Source organism: Lepidochelys kempii, chromosome 17 (genome assembly GCF_965140265.1).
Source record: "Lepidochelys kempii isolate rLepKem1 chromosome 17, rLepKem1.hap2, whole genome shotgun sequence".
In the NCBI taxonomy this organism is placed as follows: Eukaryota; Metazoa; Chordata; order Testudines; family Cheloniidae; genus Lepidochelys; species Lepidochelys kempii.
The window spans coordinates 3,716,762-3,736,676 of NC_133272.1; the positions used below are offsets into that span (position 1 = coordinate 3,716,762).

At 41.0% G+C, this 19,915-nt stretch overlaps 2 protein-coding genes across 3 annotated transcripts in view; both read left to right on the forward strand.

Annotated features, from left to right (window-relative positions):
- Positions 1–196: 196 nt before the first annotated feature.
- SHPK (sedoheptulokinase) lies at positions 197–13,402 on the forward strand. 2 transcript variants are annotated; one of them, XM_073315589.1, is made up of 7 exons: positions 197–808; positions 2,172–2,313; positions 6,782–6,965; positions 9,073–9,225; positions 10,445–10,620; positions 11,247–11,447; positions 12,534–13,402. In XM_073315589.1, the coding sequence occupies exons 1-7, from the start codon at positions 614–616 to the stop codon at positions 12,926–12,928; spliced, it is 1,446 nt and encodes a 481-aa protein (XP_073171690.1). In that variant the 5' UTR covers positions 197–613; the 3' UTR covers positions 12,929–13,402. The 2 variants fall into 2 exon arrangements, with proteins under 2 accessions (XP_073171690.1, XP_073171691.1); XM_073315590.1 differs by having other exon boundaries at positions 11,247–11,357.
- Positions 764–19,915, forward strand: part of LOC140899684 (transient receptor potential cation channel subfamily V member 1-like) — a 39,870-nt gene continuing 20,718 nt past the window's right edge. The window contains exon 1 of the mRNA XM_073315573.1: positions 764–808. The gene's annotated coding sequence lies outside the window, so the exon portion shown is untranslated. The remainder of the gene's footprint in view (positions 809–19,915) is intronic.

Here is a 19,915-nt window from a genome sequence, read left to right on the forward strand (position 1 = left end):
CCCTCGGCCGCCATCTTGGGTGTGGCATCTGGTGCTGGGGGCGCTAGCGATGACCTGGGGTGTCTCGCTCTTGGTTTAATTAAAGTAGTGTTTAAAACTCTTTAGATACGGGTTTTTTTGGGGGTGGGCCCTGGGAAGCGCCAGACGTGGGTCGCGGGCGGGCGTGTTGCCACACTCAAGATGGGAGGCTCCATCCCTCCCCCGGCTCTACTCGGGCAGCGGCTCCCGGCTGCTGCGGCTCCGAGATTCGCAGTTCAAGGGTCAGCGCAGCCCAGGGCTTAGCCCAAGCCTGCCTGGAGCCGGATTTAACCCTCAGGCGGCTGCTGCCCCAGGCCCTCCAGCCCTGGCCTGCCATGGGAGCCCGGAGCCAGCTGGACCTGTGCCCTGGTGCTGCCTGTGTGTAGGGCAGAGACCTGGGCACCCGGCCGGTGGAGAGACGAGTAACCGAGAGCCACCCCAGGGAGCAGGGCTGGAGAGTGGGAGCCAGGCTGCCGGGCTGAGTCCCTGCGCCGGTCCCTTACTGCTGCCTTGTGCTGGGTGTTTACTTGGGCAGCAGGCGGACTGAACGCATCCCCGTGGTGCAGGAAGTGGCCGCTGCCACAGGACAACACAAATGATGGCTGATAACCAGGCTATGGGGCTGAGTCCATGCGCCACGCCTGGAACGGTGTGTGTGTTGGGCATAGATCTGGGCACCACCTCAGTGAAGGCTGCCTTGGTCGTAGAGACAGCGCAAGGGCAAATTGTGACCCAGAGCTGCTCAAGGGAGACACAGGCCCAGGCTGATAGCCCGGCTGCTGGAGCACAGGTGAGAGAGAGCTCAAGACAGAGGTGTTGTGTTTTACCAACTCAGCTTTGCGCCACCATGTTACGTTAGCTTCAGTGACTTATCAGCGTTGTTTTAATGCCTTGCAGGATGCCGCTTGGCTCTTTAGGAAAAAAGGGAAAGGAGGCATGTGTGTCTGTCTGTATGTCTCAAATCTAATTTAAAAAACTTCTCTTGTGCTGTATGAAAAAGCCAAGCCAAGTAAGAGTAAGACAGTCTGTTTCTAGAAGGGTCAGTTTTTAAAAGAATCAGTGGTTAGGTACCTAAATGGTTAAGTCAAATGAAGACAGAATTAGTGTTGATTAGTGTTTCTGGCTGTCCAGTGTGCAGTGGTTGTGTAGCTGTGTTGGTCCCAGGATATTTGCGAGACAAGGTGGGTGAGGTAATATATTTTATTACGTTGGTCCAATAAAAGATATTACCCCACCCACCTTGTCTCTCTACTATCGGCAATGAATACTTTTTTTTTTTTTCCTAATGATTTGTGGAGTTTCAAAACAGACATAGCTCTGAGCACTTTCTGAAATGGCACCATAGTTAGCTGCCATAGTGGTCTTTGCTCTAGCATGATCGAGTGAAACTTACAGCCCAAACCCAAGTTATGTACTTCGCCTGAGAATCTAGAAAACAGCAGAAAGCCCAGATACTTAGATCATATTTATCAGAACCTTAGAAAAACCTAAAATAGATCTTTCCCTGCACCTTGATCTTGTATGTGATGCTGCTTCACAGGGGACAGAGGCAAACTGCCCTAGCCCATTTTGCACTTTACTTCGGGATACAATCATTAGCTTCATGAAAGCACTGCTTAAGTAGGGCATGGTGTGTTAGAAAGAAGCAACAAGATCCTTTCATCTTAAGGGGCTTCTGGTCCATTGTGTCTATTGATACAACCTGGCAAAAACCAGGGCAGAAAGATAGAAGGTACATCTCTATGCTCTTAATGGACTTGTTATGATCCTAGGCCTTGCCTTTTTTAGTAGTGAAGACAGGCACTACGGTAATACAAATAATAAGTAATTATAATAACAGCAGGTAAACATCTTGTTTGTTTATACAATCAAAGTTATATGTTAATAGAATAATTCATATCTATTTGTGTGTGGGTAATTAAACTTTGTTTCTAATGTATATTATTTAGCCACAAATCAGCTAAATTAGTGTGTGTTGAAATTTTGAACTATGTAGTAGTAACTCAGTAATTCAGCTATAGTAACAGTATATTGTTAAGCTAAATAATAGATGGTGTTCACTTCTAGCTTCTGTTTCACTGCTTAAGTAAATGCAGTACATGAATCTAGTAGATTATGTCTCAACACCCTCATAGCTGATTTTACGGTTGCAGGGAATGGAGCAAGATGTCCAGAAAATAATAAAAGCCTTGAATGAATGTCTTGCGGCTTTTCCCCAGGAGCACCTTCAAAGGGTTAGTCGCATTGGTATTTCAGGACAAATGCATGGGGTTGTGTTTTGGAAAACAAACCAAGGTAATGTCCATCTTTTGACATGTTTGCTATAAATATTGTAGTATAGAAGCTAAATGGCAGAAGCCATGGAAGATGGGTCTATTGATGTTGGAGATCATTTTTAGTTCTGGAATAATTTGCAGAAAACTGCCATAAAACATCTTGATGTTTTATGAAATATAATAGTCAGAAAAAGTCCTGTTAAACATGCATTTCTCCTTAATTGTAGTAGACAGACATTTACAACCACTCATTCCGTTTAACCATGTTCTTTGTTGACATACTAATTAAGGATCTGATCTTGTGAATCCTTATGTGAGCAGTCCCAGTGAATTCAACAGGGCTATTCACGTGAGGAAGGTTTTGCAGGATTGGGATTTGGAAGGGAATTGGGCCTTTACAATTATCTATCAATTGTCCTCTGTTTGTTACCAAATGAAATGTGCTTATGGAACACACAGTACTCTTTTTATCCCATACTAGTTGTTTCCCAGTGAGTTGTCTGAATACCTTTCAGTTAATTCCTCTTCAGTACAGAGGTTACTGAGTCTATCCTGCTGTGGAAAGTTAGCTAGCCTTACACTTTATGGAAATGTACATAGCATTACCCATTCTGCTCTGGAATGTTGTTTTTAAAGATTCCAGTTTGAATGCAAAATACAAGGAGTGAAATTCAATAAATATTTGAATTGATGTCAGATGTTTTTAAAAAGCCCAAAGCATTCAATGAAATAGTTTTCTGATAAGCCACAGGTGACAGACGCACAATACTCTTATTGCTGTTGACTCCATGAGTATCTGGGAAATGGAAATGCAATTCTGCATGTGTAAGTAGCTGTAGGATCAGCATCCAAGTCACAAGCAACCAAGTCGACCTCTGTGACTTATTCACATAGGCCCCAATTCTGCAAATACTCAAGTAAATGTCAGGTTTCAGAGTAGCAGCCGTGTTAGTCTGTATTCGCAAAAAGAAAAGGAATTTGTTAGTCTCTAAGGTGCCACAAGTACTCCTTTTCTTTTTTCAAGTAAATGTGTAGCTGCATGCATTTGTTTACAAGATTTTGGTCTTAGATTGTAAACTCTCTAGGGCAGGGATTATAATATAGATTTTTCCTCAGCTACACTAGTGTAAATCCATTTTGGTCAGTGGCATTACTCTGGCTTTCAGAATCTGATTCCATGTCTTTATTCTCTCTATAACTCAAAATACACACCTATAGGCAATAATAAAAAATATTTAATAATAGCTAATGTTGAACTCCGTAGTTGAAGCAGAGATTTGCTGTAGACCATAAAACTGATTTTCTGAAAGCACTGGTCATTGTCTGTCAGATATTGGCAGGATCTCAATTGCTTTAAGAGATCCTGAACTATTCACCGCTGTGATTTTATTTTAAATACTAAAACCATCACCAAGGAGTATATCCAAGGACTGATGGATTCATGGGTCTGTTGCCCACTTTCTAGCTGTCCCATGAGTGCTGCATAACAAAACCTCATGACTCCATCAGCCGCATAAATTCTCATGTGGAGGTGTTTAATATTTCATTTCAGAAAGCTGTATGTCACTTTTTGTTTTAAATTGCTGTATTCAACAAAATGAAGGAGAATGTTTGTTTGCTCTCACTACTTTGAGTAGATTAAGTGAAACCGCATACTCAATGTTGCAAATTACATTTTTAATGGCATCATTTAGGGTTAGCTTTGTGGTTAATAATAGTTCTTAGAATCAATTTGAAAACTAGAAAATAGATGAAGTGGAAATACAGTTGAAATAGACTTAAAGGAATGGGTATCAAAGAAAAGGAAATAAGACAGACATGGACTTTGGACGCGTCACATAATACTGTAACTTTTACATTTTGTTTAAAGTTGCTCTGTGTGAGAGTGAAGTTCAGGAGCTGTATCAAAGTTTCAGTTCAGACTAGTGGAGGCACTGGTCGTCATAGAATGATGCCTTCTGCCATGTTTGGTATAAGCTCCCTCTCTGCCAGTACGGCTTAACTTCTATGGGTGAGAGCCTCACTCCCACTGTGGCTCCTTTATGCTGTGTAAAGGGTCCATAAAAGCCCTCTGGCCAGGGGATAACTTCCCCAGCACAGGAACTGTGCAAGACACCTGTAAGCTGCCTTCCTAGGACTCCTTCACGACGCCCAGTATAGGGAACACACTGGAGTGGGGTTGAGGGCACAGAAGTGGAGCATCAGCATGCAGAACTGTGGAGATTCTGGGCAGCCCTGGGTGGCTGGCATAATTTAGACTGGCCCCTCCAGGTGGCCTAGGATTGTGAGGCACTTAGAGGCACAGCACAGAATCCTACCTTTTGTATTTAAAAGGAACAAGATAGGAATTACCCTGGCAATGAAGCTAAAAAAGAATATTGAATCAATATAAATCCTAATGAAGGCAGTCCACCTTCTCTATGAGGCTGTGTTACAGAGCTAGGATGTTCTATGAGCCTGTGTTACAAAGCTAGGATGGCATGTACTCTTTACTGCTTGGTGGTTACATGTCTCTGTTGATAAACCCAGATGTAAGTGATACATAAGTTATATATCACTTACATATATAACTTTTATATATATTACATAAGTGATGTGCCAGCAGTGCCCCTCTGTCATGTACATTGGCCAAACCGGACGGTCCCTACGTAAAAGAATAAATGGACACAAATCGGACATCAGGAAGGGTAACATACAAAAGTCAGTAGGAGAACACTTCAATCTTCCTGGACATTCTATAACAGATTTAAAAGTAGCTATATGTGAACAAAAAAACTTCAGAAACAGACTTAAAAGAACTAAAATTCATTTGCAAATTTAACACCATTAATTTGGGCTTGAATAGGGACTGGGAGTGGCTGGCTCATTACAAAAGCAGCTTTGCCTCTCCTGGAATTGACACCTCCTCCTCTATTATTGGGAGTTGACTACATCCACCCTGATCAAATTGGCCCTGTCAACACTGGTTCTCCACTTGTGAGATAACTCCCTTCTCTTCATGTTTCATTCTATAATGCCTGCATCTGTAATTTTCACTCCATGCATCTGAAGAAGTGGTTTTTTACTCACGAAAGCTTATGGCCAAATAAATCTGTTAGTCTTTAAAGTGCCACCAGACTCCTTGTTGTTTTTGTGGATACAGACTGACACGGCTACCCCCCGATACCAGATGTAAGTGGTACTTTGTATTAAAAAATAGACATATTCATGAGCTATCTGTTGTATGAAATTGAGCCCAACGTTAGAGCAAGTGTAGATATTTCAAGGCTAGAAAATGACACATCCAAGTCATACTCTTAAAATTTGGGCTCAAGTGATTGATGGATTCCAGGGCAGAAGGGATTATTGTGATCATCTAGTCTGACCTTCTGCGTAACACAGGCCATACAACTTTCGCAAAATAATTCCTAGAGCATATCTTTTCGAAAAACTTCCAATCTTGATAAAATTGTCCATGATGGAGACTCCACCATGACGCTTATTAAGTTGTTCTAAAGGTTAATTACTTTCACTGTTTAAAAAAATATATTTACACCTTATTTCCAGTCCAAATTTGTCTAGCTGCAACTTCCACTCATTGGATTGTCACGTTATTTCTTTCTCTGCTAGATTGAAGAGTCCATTATCAAATATTTGTTCCCCATACCTATAGACTGTCATCAAATCCCCCCTGAAGTCTCTCGTTAAGCTATGTAGATTGAGCTCCTTGAGTCTGTCACTACGAGAGATTTTTTTTTTTTAGTCCTTTAATTGTTTTTGTGGCTCTTCTCTGAACCCTCTCCAATTTATCAACATCCTTCTTAACCTGTGGACACTAGAACTGGACACAATATTCCAGCAGCAGTCGCACCAGATCCAATTGCAGAGGTAAAATAACCTCTCTGCTCCTACTCAAGATTCCCCTCTTTATGCATTCAAGGATTGCATTCGCCCTTTTGGCCACCACGTTTAACTGGGAGCTCAGATCCATTACTTCCCAGGATAGAGCCCCCCCGTCCCCCCGTAAGCACGGCCTGCGTTCTTTGTTCCTAGGTGTCCTACGTTTACATTTAGCTGCATTAAAACATGTAGCGTTTGCATGCAGTTCTAAAAGTTCAGTGCGGTTCTAGCAGCCTTTTGCTCCACTTCTCAGGGCACTTCTTAGCTGCATGTTTTTGGTGGGTCATGCTCAGTTTCAGATGTCACATTCTGTCTTATCTCCATCTGTGCCTGTTTGGATGGATATTATGGGTGCTAGGAGGACAGAGATAAAGCCTCTGGACAGAATGGTTTTTTTCTTCATCTCAGGGTAACAGTCTTTGAGGCAGATTATTCAGGGCTAGAAAATATGATTGGTTAGTTTGAGTAGAGTCAGTACTGCTGTATTTTTTTTTTTTTTGAAGTGTTAAATGTGTTTCTTTGTGGAATATTTTGAGTCACAGGAGTTGAAAGGTACCAGACAAACTGCGGTTAATTATGCTGTGCTTCTCAAATACTGCCGATTTCAGGTTGCAAATGGGCCGAGAGTGGAACTGGTCACACCTTTCAGCCTGGAGAAGTCAGTCATCTGATTACGTGGCAAGATGGCCGCTGCAGCAGCAGTTTCCTCTCTTCTCTTCCTCAACCACAGTCACATCTAAGCGTGGCTACAGGATTTGGATGTGCCACAATCTACTGGTATTTGAAGAACAGGTAGAAGCACTGTAACTTCAGCTGTATTCATTAGATTTTCTCTATCATGCCGTTTCCTTAGCAGTTTCTTGGCTGGAATTCAAGCCAGTCAGTGTTCTTGTAGAAGGCTAATACCAGTTCAGGGTCTGCAGCTGTATATTTCTTCCTATCTGTCATAATGCACCAGCAGGAGGAGACCTGTGAGATGAAGCAAAACTTCCCTTTAATCATAATATTAATTAAATGGCTGAAGATCATTTCAAATGGAAGTATTAAACATTAACCATATACAACTGAGTTTGATATTCTCTCATCCTTCTACTTAAAAATACCACAGAACACTTAACAAGAAAAGAAACAGCTCTGGTTATACATGAACGGAAACATCATCAGTTAATATAATTTGAACCCTATAGCTGTGCTTTAAGCATAGTTCCTATATATACTTATGAAAATCTAAAATCTGTTGGAGTTGTTTTGGGCCAATTCCCGCAACATGCTAAGAAAATTGGGCCCTACATTAGCTGCTGTTCCCTTCCCTTTTAGGCATTAAGCTGTCCTAGCAAGCCTCTGATGAGGTTTTATACATAATCTGCTGGGTTGTCACATGCTTTGCATGGGACAGTTTTTCACTTACAACTTGCCTTTAGCCATAGCAGGGTGTGGAATCCACAAAACCTTTGCGTAGATTCTGAAACCACTTCAGCTTCAATAAGCTATTACATCTCCCAAACTGTCACCATCTTCCACATCAAGTAGGAGTTCCGTTTTGCTCAAAGGAATAAAAGACTCTCTTGATCTTGCATTCCTCCTGAAGTTTGTTTAGATGGTATCTGGAACACAGTTGATCTCTCCACACTCGTTTTTATACTGTTATTTTCATCCTTGGTACTTTTGCTTTAATGCATATATTGAGCACCCTAATTCAACTAGATGGAATTAAGATTTTTTCAGATGCTCCAAAGCTGAGAGCAGGACATCTCTGTGCAAGTCTGCTGCTGTTTCTCTCTTTATAACAGGCTTTGCAGCTGTGCACTTTGCCACAAAGAACTTGTGTGTTAAAACTGTTTCCCCCATCTCCCTGTAGGAGTGAGTATTATGCATGGTAACACACCATAAATCCAATTCTATGGAAAAACTAGGACTTGATCACTGAGGCAGTCTTTATAGTTGGTTCCATGCAATTTTAATTGTGAGATTCTGTGTGTTTCTAAAGTTCTCTGGAGTGATAGAAGCAATCTTGTTTTTTATAAAGGATGCAGTTACTGATGGGACAGAGTTAATGTAATATTTTACTAATATTAAGGAGCCTTAGGAATTATTTCTCATTGTCTTTACTTAATACTGCTCTGCATCATTTGACTTTCATGACAAAGATAAGAAAAGAGATAATACCTACCTTATTTATTTCCTTTTATATACAGCTAGGAATTCAGCAATACTCATCTGCAACAGTGTAATTAAGTTTTATTGCAAAGTAACAATTCACTGAAGAACATTAGACACACTGTTCAATTTTTTCTATTTTTCTTCAATAAGCAGCTTTTTTGTTTTCCCTCAGACACTCACTGTTAAATCATTTTTACAGTAAACCTCAAGTACCCTATTCAGAATATTTGGAAGAGATCTAATTGTATTATTGGCCTCAAAACCAGGTGCCAATGGAGTAACTGCAGTGTTGGAGGTAGATGCTAGAGATGGTTGAAATTTTTTGCTTGAAAGGTTTTTTTATCAACAAAGAATGCTTTCTTTACTTTTTTTTTTTAATTGAAACAAATTTTTGCAGGGAAATGTCTGATTTCTATGAAATTTTTGAGTTGCCAAAAATGATTTTTTTCCTTAATTCGGATTTTTGGTTTTTCTATAAAATCCAAAAAGTTTTGAAGAAAGTTTTTGACAAAAACAATTATTGTAGTATAACGTGTTTTTGTGGGGAGGAAAGAATGTTTCCTAACCAGTGCTAGTGGACACTTGTTTTCTAAGGATTTCTCTCATTCAGTTAATTGACATGTTTCCAGAAGGTTTCTTTTGTCATGTGTTTCCAGTTTTGTCCTGAATATCAACTACAAATGGAAATGGTTGGCAAGTGGACGTTTAACAAATCAGCTGTTGTTTTGTTGTTAAATAGCCCAGGTTTTCTGAAGCCTTTTGATGCAGCTGGTACCATCCACGACTACGTGGTTGCCATGTTGTGTGACCTGGAAAGGCCATTGATGTCCGTCCAGAATGCTGCCAGCTGGGGATATTTTAATTCCAGAAGTAAAAGCTGGAATACTGAGATGTAAGTGACAGTCATCCAATGGATTTTATTTATTGTCTGTCCCAGATGGGGTGAATACTCCTGTAGACCATAAGTATGATTATAGCCCAGAAAGGGGTGATTGAAAGCTGCTATCTCTGATGGTTGTTTGACCCTTTGCTGAATGAGTCTGTGTGACTCAGTGCAGTTTGTGGTGGGCAAGTATATCATATAAAACCTCATCACTGTTGGCAGTCATTGGCATTGTCATTTTTAGAAACCCTCAGAGAAGGCATTATTGGCTGGCTCAGCAAAGAGGCCATGGATACTGAATTATTTGCTTCCTTCCTGCTGGGGTTCTCTCTAGGGCACGGATGAGGTACAGCAGTGAGACAGAGTGGGTCAACTGTCCATGCTCTATCTACATGCTGGTTAAAGAGAATTTCACTCTTTAGTGCCTTCAGCTGAGCTCTTTCATAAGCATTAAAATTTCCTCACAGTGTCATTTAAAAGGTGTCCGGCTACCGGGCATCTGATGAGACATCAGTTTTATTCTTTTTTTAAAAACGACTTGCTCTTTCAGGGGGTGGAGTCCAGGGCCCTATACATTTCAGGGATCGGTTTGGGCCACGACTCCAGGGTGAAAAGATCTTCTAACAGTGAAGGTAAAATATTTTCTAGCCCATTGAAAGGGTAACAGGACCTTGGATTTGGCTCACTGAGCTTTTTCTGACTTGAAGTAGTAGTTGTTGTGAGGTAGCCCATACTCACGTTGAAGTTTGGTTAAGAAGCTTGTTGTAATTAAGATGTTCTGGTTTGTTTTTGACATGCTAATCCTTTGCATGAGAGTGTCCTGGGAGTCAGTGTTCTTTGGCACTTGAAAATTGGTTATATTTCTGTTCTTTTGATTGTCCCTTACCATGCTGCTTGGCTATGTGACTTTGGTGGGTTGAACATGTGATCCCTGCTAGATCAAATCAAGTATAAATGTAGGTGGATTTATTTACTCTTCTGGGCTATTTTGTACAAGGTTGTTCTAGTTCCATTGGCTGTGTTGGCTAAAAACTAAAAGTCTGAACTTGTCCAAGGCAGAGCTAATTGGGTGGGCAAAAGAATCTGTAAACCCAGCAGCCACAAGCACATGGTCAGGCTAGCCTGTGACCTCAGGGATGTTCACATCGCCAGGTTGCATGCTGTCGTATTGACTAATCCATCTGTGTGTGTGTGTGTGTATATATATATTTTTTTCTTTTGGTTGCAGTTTGAGAGAATCTGGCTTTCCCCTTGACTTGCTTCCTGAAGTGGGTGACCCTGGTGGCATTGCTGGGAGGATGCCCCATGACTGGCATGGAATACCAAAGGGAGCGGAAGTGGGAATTGCTCTGGGAGATTTCCAGTGCTCTGTTTATTCTTGTATGACTGAGAGGACTGATGCAGGTATTCTTATACAGCTGGGACACAACAACTACAGTAGAACCTCAGAGTTACGAACACTTCAGGAATGGAGGTTGTTTGTAACTGAACAAAACAAGAACTTTTGTTCTTTCAAAAGTTTACAACTGAACATCGACTTAATACAACTTTGAAACTTTACTCTGCAGAAGAAAAATGATGCTTTTAACCATCTTAATTTGTCGCACAGAAACAGTTTCCTTGCCTTGTCAAATCTTTTTTTTAAACTTTTGCCTTTATTTTTTTGAGTGGTTCAGGTTTAGCGCAGTATTGTACTTGCTTTTTTTTTTTTTTTTTTTGTCTCTGCTGCTGTCTGATTGTGTACTTCTGGTTCCAAATGAAGCATGTGGTTGACTGGTCAGTTTGTAACTCTGCTGTTTGTAACTCTGAGGTTCTACTGTCAGACCTTTCAATAGGTCTGAGTACCAGTTTCTAGTCTGTGAAAGGACTAATAAAATTTTTCCATTAATACCATAGCACTCTTTTTTGCCTGACTGTTGTTCCTAGCTCGGTGTTTATATTGTGCTCAACACCACGGTATGTGGATAACTTATTTTCCTCTTTCAGGGTAGCTTGCTAAAAGATGAAATCTTTTCTTTCTTGTGTTGCAGTTCTCAATATCAGCACCTCTGCTCAGCTGACAGTCCCCATGCCCTTGGGATTCCAGCCCCCAGAGACACCAGATTCCTTGTCAGCTGTTGCCTATTTTCCTTATTTTGATGGTAACTATCTGGCAGTGGCAGCATCACTCAACGGAGGAAATGTGCTGGCAACATTTGTGGATATGTTGGCCTGCTGGATGGCGGAGTTGGGTAAAGTATTTTGGGGATAGACACAGCTTAATATGGGAGTAGATCAGCAAGATATGAGGGACTGAGTCAAAGCAGCAAGTCTTGTACTGCAGTGGTTTTCAACCTGTGCTCTACACCTCCATTCAAAATTTTTTAGGGGTCTGCAAATGAAATAAGGTTGAAAACCACTGTTGTACAGTATGTGTCATCTGAGCAGAAATCATGACGCATGCGATTTGTTCCCACTGTAGTGCTAGAATTTCCTACAACAATTAGGGGACATGCTGAGAACAACACTAACTGGAACCTGCATTTGGATTATGTCTGGGTTTTATTTTTGTTTCAAGCACTTAAGTGAGTGAGAATATCTTTGTGGGTTCCATTTCAGAAGGAAAAATTTTCAAAGGAAAAATTATAGGTCAATAAATCAGAAGTCAGTCACTAATTTCCATGTTCATAGAGTCTTAAAGAGTGACTTGATTATGTTAATTGCCTGGAGTTGCAATTTTCGCAGAACTTTAAATGCCTAATGGACTTTAAAGAGCCAGGTTTAGTGCAGTATCATATAAGACAATCATGTCATTTCCCCAAAGTGCTTTAAAATGTGTTGTCACAACTTCTTTGATATCCTTCCCTTGAGTTGTCTCAGTGCAACAGTAAATTCTAAAACCCTTCCAACCAATGCTTGAGTGACCTTTGCACTGTCAGTATAGGAGGTGGAGTCTGTGCTGATTGCCCCTATTAAGAAAAGGTCACTAGCTGGTTAGTTTCCAAACATGCAAAATTATCTTTACTGTTGCTTTTTCATTTAAATTGAGCCAATAGCTAATGTTTCAGAGAAAACTGTTCCATTATCAGAACTGCAGTGTTTATAATCAGAAAAGACTTCTTGGATCAAAATACTCTGGATGAGGAGAGTCATATTCCTGCAAAAGTGATCTCCTTAGGGACAGGAGAAGCCAAATACATAGTGTTCTGTTGAGCCAACATACACCACTGAAACAGCACCCAGCATGATTAGCATACTTTAAGCCTCCAGCATTCATCTCTGACAGGTGAAAGGGACACCAGGCTGACAAAATTAGTAACACCATTTCCTTTTGGCAGGGTATGACGTTCTAGAGTCCCGTGTCTATACACAAATGATCAACGCAGCCTTGGCCCAAAATGCTACCAGACTCTCAATCTGCCCAACTGTATTTGGAGAAAGGCACATGCCTGAGCAACTGGCGTCTGTGACTAGTATCGCTGCTTCTGAGCTCTCTCTGGGTCACGTCACCAGAGCTTTGTGCCATGGGATCATTCAGAATCTGCATTCCATGTTGCCATTTCAACACCTGAAAGAGGCAGGAGTGAAGAGAATTCTGGGAAGTGGAAGTGCCCTTTCCAGGAATGATGTGCTGAAGCAAGAAGTGGAGAAAACTTTTCCACTTCCTGTGATCTATGGAAAGGATGTGGATGCAGCTGTAGGCGCTGCTATGGTGATGCTGCACAGAAGATAAATCCATAGTTCAGGATTGTCTGATACAAAGTTGTTGTTTTTTCTGGACATATCAACACTTTCTTTCTATTTCCTCATCATTCCTGACGTTGCTTTTAATCTACCATTCCACTCAGTATGGAGAAGAACAGCTTCCATTAATGTCCCTCTCTGGTTCCATATGTACTCAGGGCCCTGCATGCTCTTATGTTGTCATTCCTAATTGTGCAACAATTTACCATATGAAATTTGGCTGTGTGAAGGGAAAAGCTCCATTACGTTTGGGCTGAAGATAATACTTCATCACAGGCTTATTTTCCTGTTAGGAAAGAAGCCTGTGATGGCTAAGAAGAGCCAGTGTCTGTTGGTAATGGCATCTGTAGCCTTTGTTAGAGATGTTTTGTGGTTAAACTATCTCTTTCCATATATATGTGTATACAACACAATGGAGCCTAAAGGTGCTACTGTAATACAAATAAAATAATAATTTACCATATCTTATGCATTGAAGAGTCTCTCTCTGAAGGGCTGAGCACCTTTTTGGCTCTTAAGTAACAATAAAATGTTAAGAAAAACATATAGGAGGGAAGGTGATAGGATCAGTGAAGTATATTGCTGCTGATCCAAGTTAGATTCATGACTAGCTCATAAATGACTTCAGTGCTCACGCTTCAGAGTGCCAATTGGTTACCAGCTGGGGGGTCAGGAAGGTATTTCTCTTGTTTATTTACACTCGTGTGTGTGGATTGGAGCTTCCTCTGAAGCATCCCGCATTGGCGGGATATTTGAATAGATGGTTCATTGGGCTTTTCTTTTGTTCTAGAAAGGTTATAGTAACCCTCCTGATAGATCCGTTCCCCTCTCTTCTTACCGCAATGTGACTTGAAGTACAATCAGTTGTTGCCAGTGAGAGGTGAAATGTGCTCACGTGTGTCAGCCCAAGAACGTCCTTTCAGGTTTCCTTGATATGTTCTATTTTAAGGAGTTTATAACTCTCTGCTTTTTATATATTGGAAGGAACTGAGCCTTGGCATAGCAATTTGCAGGCTGGATTAAAATCTTTTTTCAGTTTTGAGCATTGTTCATGTGAGCTTGCCATAAGTCTCTGGGTTTCTATCCCATGTGCCATGGTCCTAAAGCACCTCGCTGATCATTCTACCCACTCCTTTATTTTAAAGTAAAAGCATTTGTATTTTATTTTATCATCCAGGAGAAGTACTAGAGAGAGAGGGAAGTAAATAAAGCGGTTTCATATTATCTGTGTACAATTTTATTAACTAGAAGCATCTGTTTTAACTGAAATATGGACCTGCATATTCATCTTGTTCATTAGCAGCATCGAGACTGACTCATATTGTCTTAATGAGAAATCTGCTTCCTATCCCAGAGCTCTAAGTCCACAGACTTTAATTAAAGTGATAGATTAATCCCCTGCCTCCTCATGACCAGTCTTTTCCATGTGGTGAGTAAAGAGCCATTGGTGTAACCAGGAAACACAGACAAAGTGTAGAACATAAGAATGGCCACACTGGGTCAGACCAAAGGTCCATCTAGCCCAGTATCCTGTCTTTTGACATTGGCCAATGCCAAGTCCCCCAGAGGGAATGAACAGAACAGGTAATCAAGTGATCCATTCCCTGTCGCTCATTCCCAGCTTCTGGCAAACAGAGGCTAGGGACACCATCCCTGCCCATCCTGGCTAATAGCCATTAATGGACCTATCCTCCATGAATTTATCTAGTTCTTTTTTGAACCCTGTTATTGTTATAGTCTTGGCCTTCACAACATCCTCTGGCAAGGAGTTCCACAGGTTGACTGTGTGCTGTGTGAAAAAATACTTCCTTTTGTTTGTTTTAAACCTGCTGCCTATTAATTTCACTTGGTGGCCCCTAGTTCTTGTGTTATGAATAGTTGAAGGTTATGATAAAACACCCTATTTTGTAGCACTTTGTTTTAATTTTGCTAGTTATATTGTTTGTGTGCATCAGCAGGTCTTCTTCCCTTTTTTGAATGATACCGCTAGGAGCCAATAATATTTCCCCTTAAAAAACTAGGTCTTTGCAGCTGCCACTTAGTAATCCTTGAATCCAGCTAAGCCAGTTTCAGGGAGCTGGTAAAATCTGGAATATGGTTCATTACTATGCTTTATCAAGACAAGAATTTCCCTGATTAATAGACGCCTAGACTTTAAGGTCAAAGGGGACCATCATGATCATCTAGTCTGACCTCCTGCACATTGCAGGACACAGAACCTCACCACTCCACTCCTGTAATAAACCCCTAAACTGTGGCTGAGTTACTGAAGTCCTCAAATCATGATTTAAAGATTTCAAGTTACAGAGAATCCACCATTTACCCTAGTTTAAACCTGCAGGTGACCCGTGCCCTATGCTACAAAGGAAGGCAAACCTCCCCCAAGGTCTCTGCCAATCTGACCTGGGGGAAAATTCCTTCCTGCTCCAAATATGGCGATTAGATAGACCCTGAGCATGTGGGCAAGACCTACTAGTCAGATACCCGGGAAATAATTCTCTGGAGTAACTCAGTCCTCCCCATCACCAGTTGTGTTTGTTAAAGCTCCTAGCATATCTCTTGTCACTTCTGTCTTTTGCCACCTGATGAGAAAGGATATTCGGTGAGTAAAATTCATTCCTGTGTGCAGAGTTTACTCAAGACTGAGGCACCATTTAAGCCTCAGATGTATGTAGGACCCATTGCACAGGGGTAAATTTCACCATTTTATTATTTATATGCTGCTGCAAGTATACTGATCACGCTATATGATACACCCAAACCAGGTCCCTGCCAAGTCTAATACAAACAAACCCAGTATTTAGGACAACAGCTGAAGCGTGGGAAGGTGCAGAGACCTGTAGGTGAGGCAAGAGCAGGACATCGTGAAGAGCAGAGCATCTTCACAAGAAAGGGAGATCAGAAGGGGAGGGGAGTTCCTTGATGCACAGGAAATGGGAGGGTGTTCTAAAAATGTGCATCCATGGGGTAGGAAGGGTCAGAGAAAGTCTGAAGCCAGGAATGGGAGATGGAGACAGAAGAAGTACTTAGCAAAAAGAGATGAAGAAAAGCCTAGGAAGCGAGAGGGGGCATGAGAGACATGGTCACAGCGCCTCCGGGGTGTTGTTTTTTTGGAAGTAAAAGGCAGTAATAGGGATAATTGAATTATGACTGAAAATCTAGCTAGTGCAGCTGAAGCACTTAACTTTCCTTCCTCATAGTTCTGAAAAGCTGGATGTGATTATCTTAGTGAACAGTCCAGCATAATGAGGTTTACTGGATGTTTCACTGTGCATTGTAATTCTCTTGTTTTGCTGAGACTGACTGCTGTGAGTCATGACAGCAATGTGCAGAGCAAGGATATGAGAGGAAATATGGCCCTGTGGTGGGGGCACTAGCCTGGGATTTGGGACCCATGTTCAATTCCCTGCTTTGCCGCAGGTTTCTCGGGCAAGTCACTTGATCTCTCTCTATTTGCCTGTGGTACAACCGTAATGGGGGCCATATAAGTTGCTTAGCTCTATAGATAGCATGTTGTACTCACTCTGAAGACTCCTGTTCTCTGCATGATGGGTAGATACCGGTAGGCTTGGACCTCACTGCAGTTCTCCATTGTTCAGATGTAGTAGGCCTGATTATGTACTTTTCCTATGCTGGTGAAAAATCTGGAGTGATTCTTTTGGACTGGAGCTACCCCAGTGTAAGTGGGATCAGAATCAGAATTCAAGCCACTTTGGCCAGCCCCCCCAGACTTATGCTGAATGCATCTCATCTGATCTGGAGAATCTATCCTGTTTACACTGGTGTAATAAAGATCAGAATTGGGCCCTAACCTGCCATTATTTTTTAATTTAGGCGCTTCAAAAATCATCCATTGTGAAATTGGCTTATACAATTTCTGACACTGTTGAAAAGCTTTGGTACGTGGTGCATTTTGGTATAAAACTGCAGTGTTTCATCTGTCCTCGAATTGCCTAGAGCCGTGGTTCCCAAACTTGTTCCACCGCTTGTGCAGGGAAAGCCCCTGGTGGGCTGGGCCGGTTTGTTTACCTGCCGCGTCCACAGGTTTGGCCAGTCCCGGCTCCCAGTGGCTGCGGTTGGCTGCTCCATGTTGCCCTTTTTTCTTATCTAGAAGTGCTGGATACATTTCAGTCTTTTTCCTGTTTGGAATCCGTAAGTGTTAGTCCTTCCTACATCAATTGATTCAGCAATTGTGAGCTCATCACACAGAGCTGACAAACAGCCACTACAGTTCCAGGAGGTTTTATTTTAAATGACTTTTCCTTTGGGTTATCTATGGAAATGTGGTATCTTGCATAACAATCTGCTAGGCAGAGGCCTGGCTGCAAGATCAATTAGGGACCAAGCTGTCTTATGTCCTTCAATATGTGAATATTTCCCATAGCAGACTCTATACTGGGGACAAGTGCCCAGGTTTGTTTTATTTTTGTTTTTTAAGTAGAGGATCCATTCGATTCTAAAGAAATTTTGCCGGAAACTTGCCTCCAGTGACTCCCTGAGCAAGACATAAATAGGATAAGTTGTAGGTCACACATTCCTGCAGGCAAGCTCAGATTCTGCCGTCTTCCTCTTGTTATGTTAATCCTCTTTCGCGTGTGTGTTGTCCCCTCACTTCCCCCCAACCCTCTCCAGCTGTACCAAACTGCTACTCTGTCTCTGGTTTCATTCACTCCTCTGGCTGCTCTAATTTTCCTTTATTGATACACTGAGAGTTTCTGTTTCCAGGATGTCTGAAATCTGGAGATGTATCTATGACTGAATGTGGACACTGGGGTGCTTGACTCTTCTCTTCTCCACTTGTTTAACTCCATTGACTTCAAAAGGAATTGCCCCAGATGTATTGTTGGGTAAGCCAGAACAGAATCAAACCCTGCTGTTTGAATATAAACTCAAACTCTGATGGTCAGTGGTAGATCAGGTGCTAAATGCTCACCTTTTCAGGAAATGCACATGTTCCTACAACCAAATACCTAGTTCGCTTATCAAGTCCAGCTCTGGGGAATCAGTGAAGAAGTAGTTCCTTCCAGTAGCACTATCCGAGGATCTGGCCCATTGTTAATTTATGCTTCAGCATTAATAAACAGGCATTTTATTTGTTCTGAATAAAATGTCGTAGGCTGTTCTGATGAATGTAATTCAATTTGCTGTGAATATTGCAGCATCCCTTTTCATACATGTTAAGGCCAGAAAGGGCCATTGTGATCATCTAGTCTGATCTCCTGCAGAACACAGGCCAGAGATTTCACCAGTGATTCCTGTATCGAGTCCAAAACTTCTGGCTGGGCTAGAGCATATCTTTTAGAAATGCTTTGTCTTTCTAGCCTATTCCTTGATGTAGATATCCTAGACAGAAGGACAGATTAATAAAACCAGCCTGCCTGAAGTAAGGAAATACTTCAAGTGTTCAAGCTGCACTTACATTAATTTTTCACAGCTGACTAAGGTAAGCATGTATTATTTCAATGAAACGCGGTGCATAAACAGATTAATAAAATGGTGTTTGGATTTTTTAAATTGGTTTTCGAAGTTCATCAACTCTGATTGTAATCAAACTCTTCCTTGGACAGTATGTAGATCTTTATTATAACATCACTAATAGCCACTGCAAAGATGAACGATCTCAGAAAAGATCTCTACAAACTTTCACGTTAAGTGATGTGTACAGCTGAACCACAAAAATAACTGACTTTCCCAGGCTGAATGTATCTGTGAAAAGGAAATCTGGAAAGGAGTGTCCATTGCTAAATGTAATTTGAAAAAAACAAACTGGGATTCTTGTAAAGAGCTTTGATACACTCTCGGGAATAGCTGCTGCTGTTACTTCTGCTTCTAGGATAGTTCTTAATTATTATATTAGTCAAGTTCATGTTCTAGTGTACATCCTCAGAGTGTAGAACAATCCCGCAGACAACCGAAGTGGAGGGAAGATCTGTGATGTTGCTCCAAACGAATCACCTAAGAAGAGAGGACTTGTAGATCAGATAGTACTTATTGAGACGGGATTATTTTGCAGAAGGTGGCATTTTTTTGAGCTTTTGTAAGTCTTTGCATGTATATTTGAATAGCATACTTGTGCATTGTTTGTAAATTACCCCTTGGTATTTATCACTAGATGTGGTTCGATTGGAGTCTCTTGTAAGCAATATTTTCTTTTATCTGGTTGTTGTATAGGATTGAATTTTGATATACACTGGATTAGAAGAGCCCAAATTAGGTACATTTTATCCGGATAGCACATGAGAAATTTAAAGACAAAATATCTTTCCAGTGAATTTTGAAGTCTCTGTGGAAGATTTTACATCTTGCAAATTCAGACCTGTATGAGGCTGAGTAGTTTTCCTATCATTATTGCAGTTTCTACCAAGCGTTTTTAAAACTAAAGCTTTTGGAATGATGAAAATAGGGTGATGGCGTATTGATAAGGCAGTGAGAGAAAGGTCATTGGGCTGCTGCCTATACGGTACCTGTTCTGTGGAGAAATAAAGGTCTCCAGGTTCCAGTCTGGCATTTTTTGCCAGATGTGCATTCGCTTAAAGGAGACACCCCCCTCTTCCCTGAAAAAAACCCAACCCCAAACCAAAAACCCATGAATATTTTGTTTGCCAGTGTTTTTCATTCTTTAAACCCACTGTTGATTATTTCAGGGAACATTTTATAGTTCTTAAGTATTTTAATATCAAACTGTAAATGAAAAGGTGTTTTTTTTGTTTTTAGTTGTTTGTTTGTTTTTTGCATTATTTCTTGTTTGCAGAATCATTTAAGATATTAGGAAAATTTCTTTTCTATTTATTTCAGTTTATTTTTGTGAGGGACCCACAGAACTGGAAATTTAAGCAAAAATGTACCCCACAGCTAAATTATGGTAGATGTCATTTTAACAGTTTCTATTTTTGTTTTATGGTTGATGCTGTAAATGTATATTTATGAATATTTTAAGAATTTGTTCGATACATATTATGTATGGTTATTGAAAAGT

Bases quoted from the DNA above. Each gene is read 5' to 3' on its own strand.
- SHPK (XM_073315589.1), top strand. From the start codon at position 614: ATGATGGCTGATAACCAGGCTATGGGGCTGAGTCCATGCGCCACGCCT. The intron at 809-2,171 runs GTGAGAGAGAGC...TTACGGTTGCAG, and splicing joins GCCCGGCTGCTGGAGCACAG to GGAATGGAGCAAGATGTCCA. The intron at 10,621-11,246 runs GTATTCTTATAC...CTTGTGTTGCAG, and splicing joins GACTGAGAGGACTGATGCAG to TTCTCAATATCAGCACCTCT.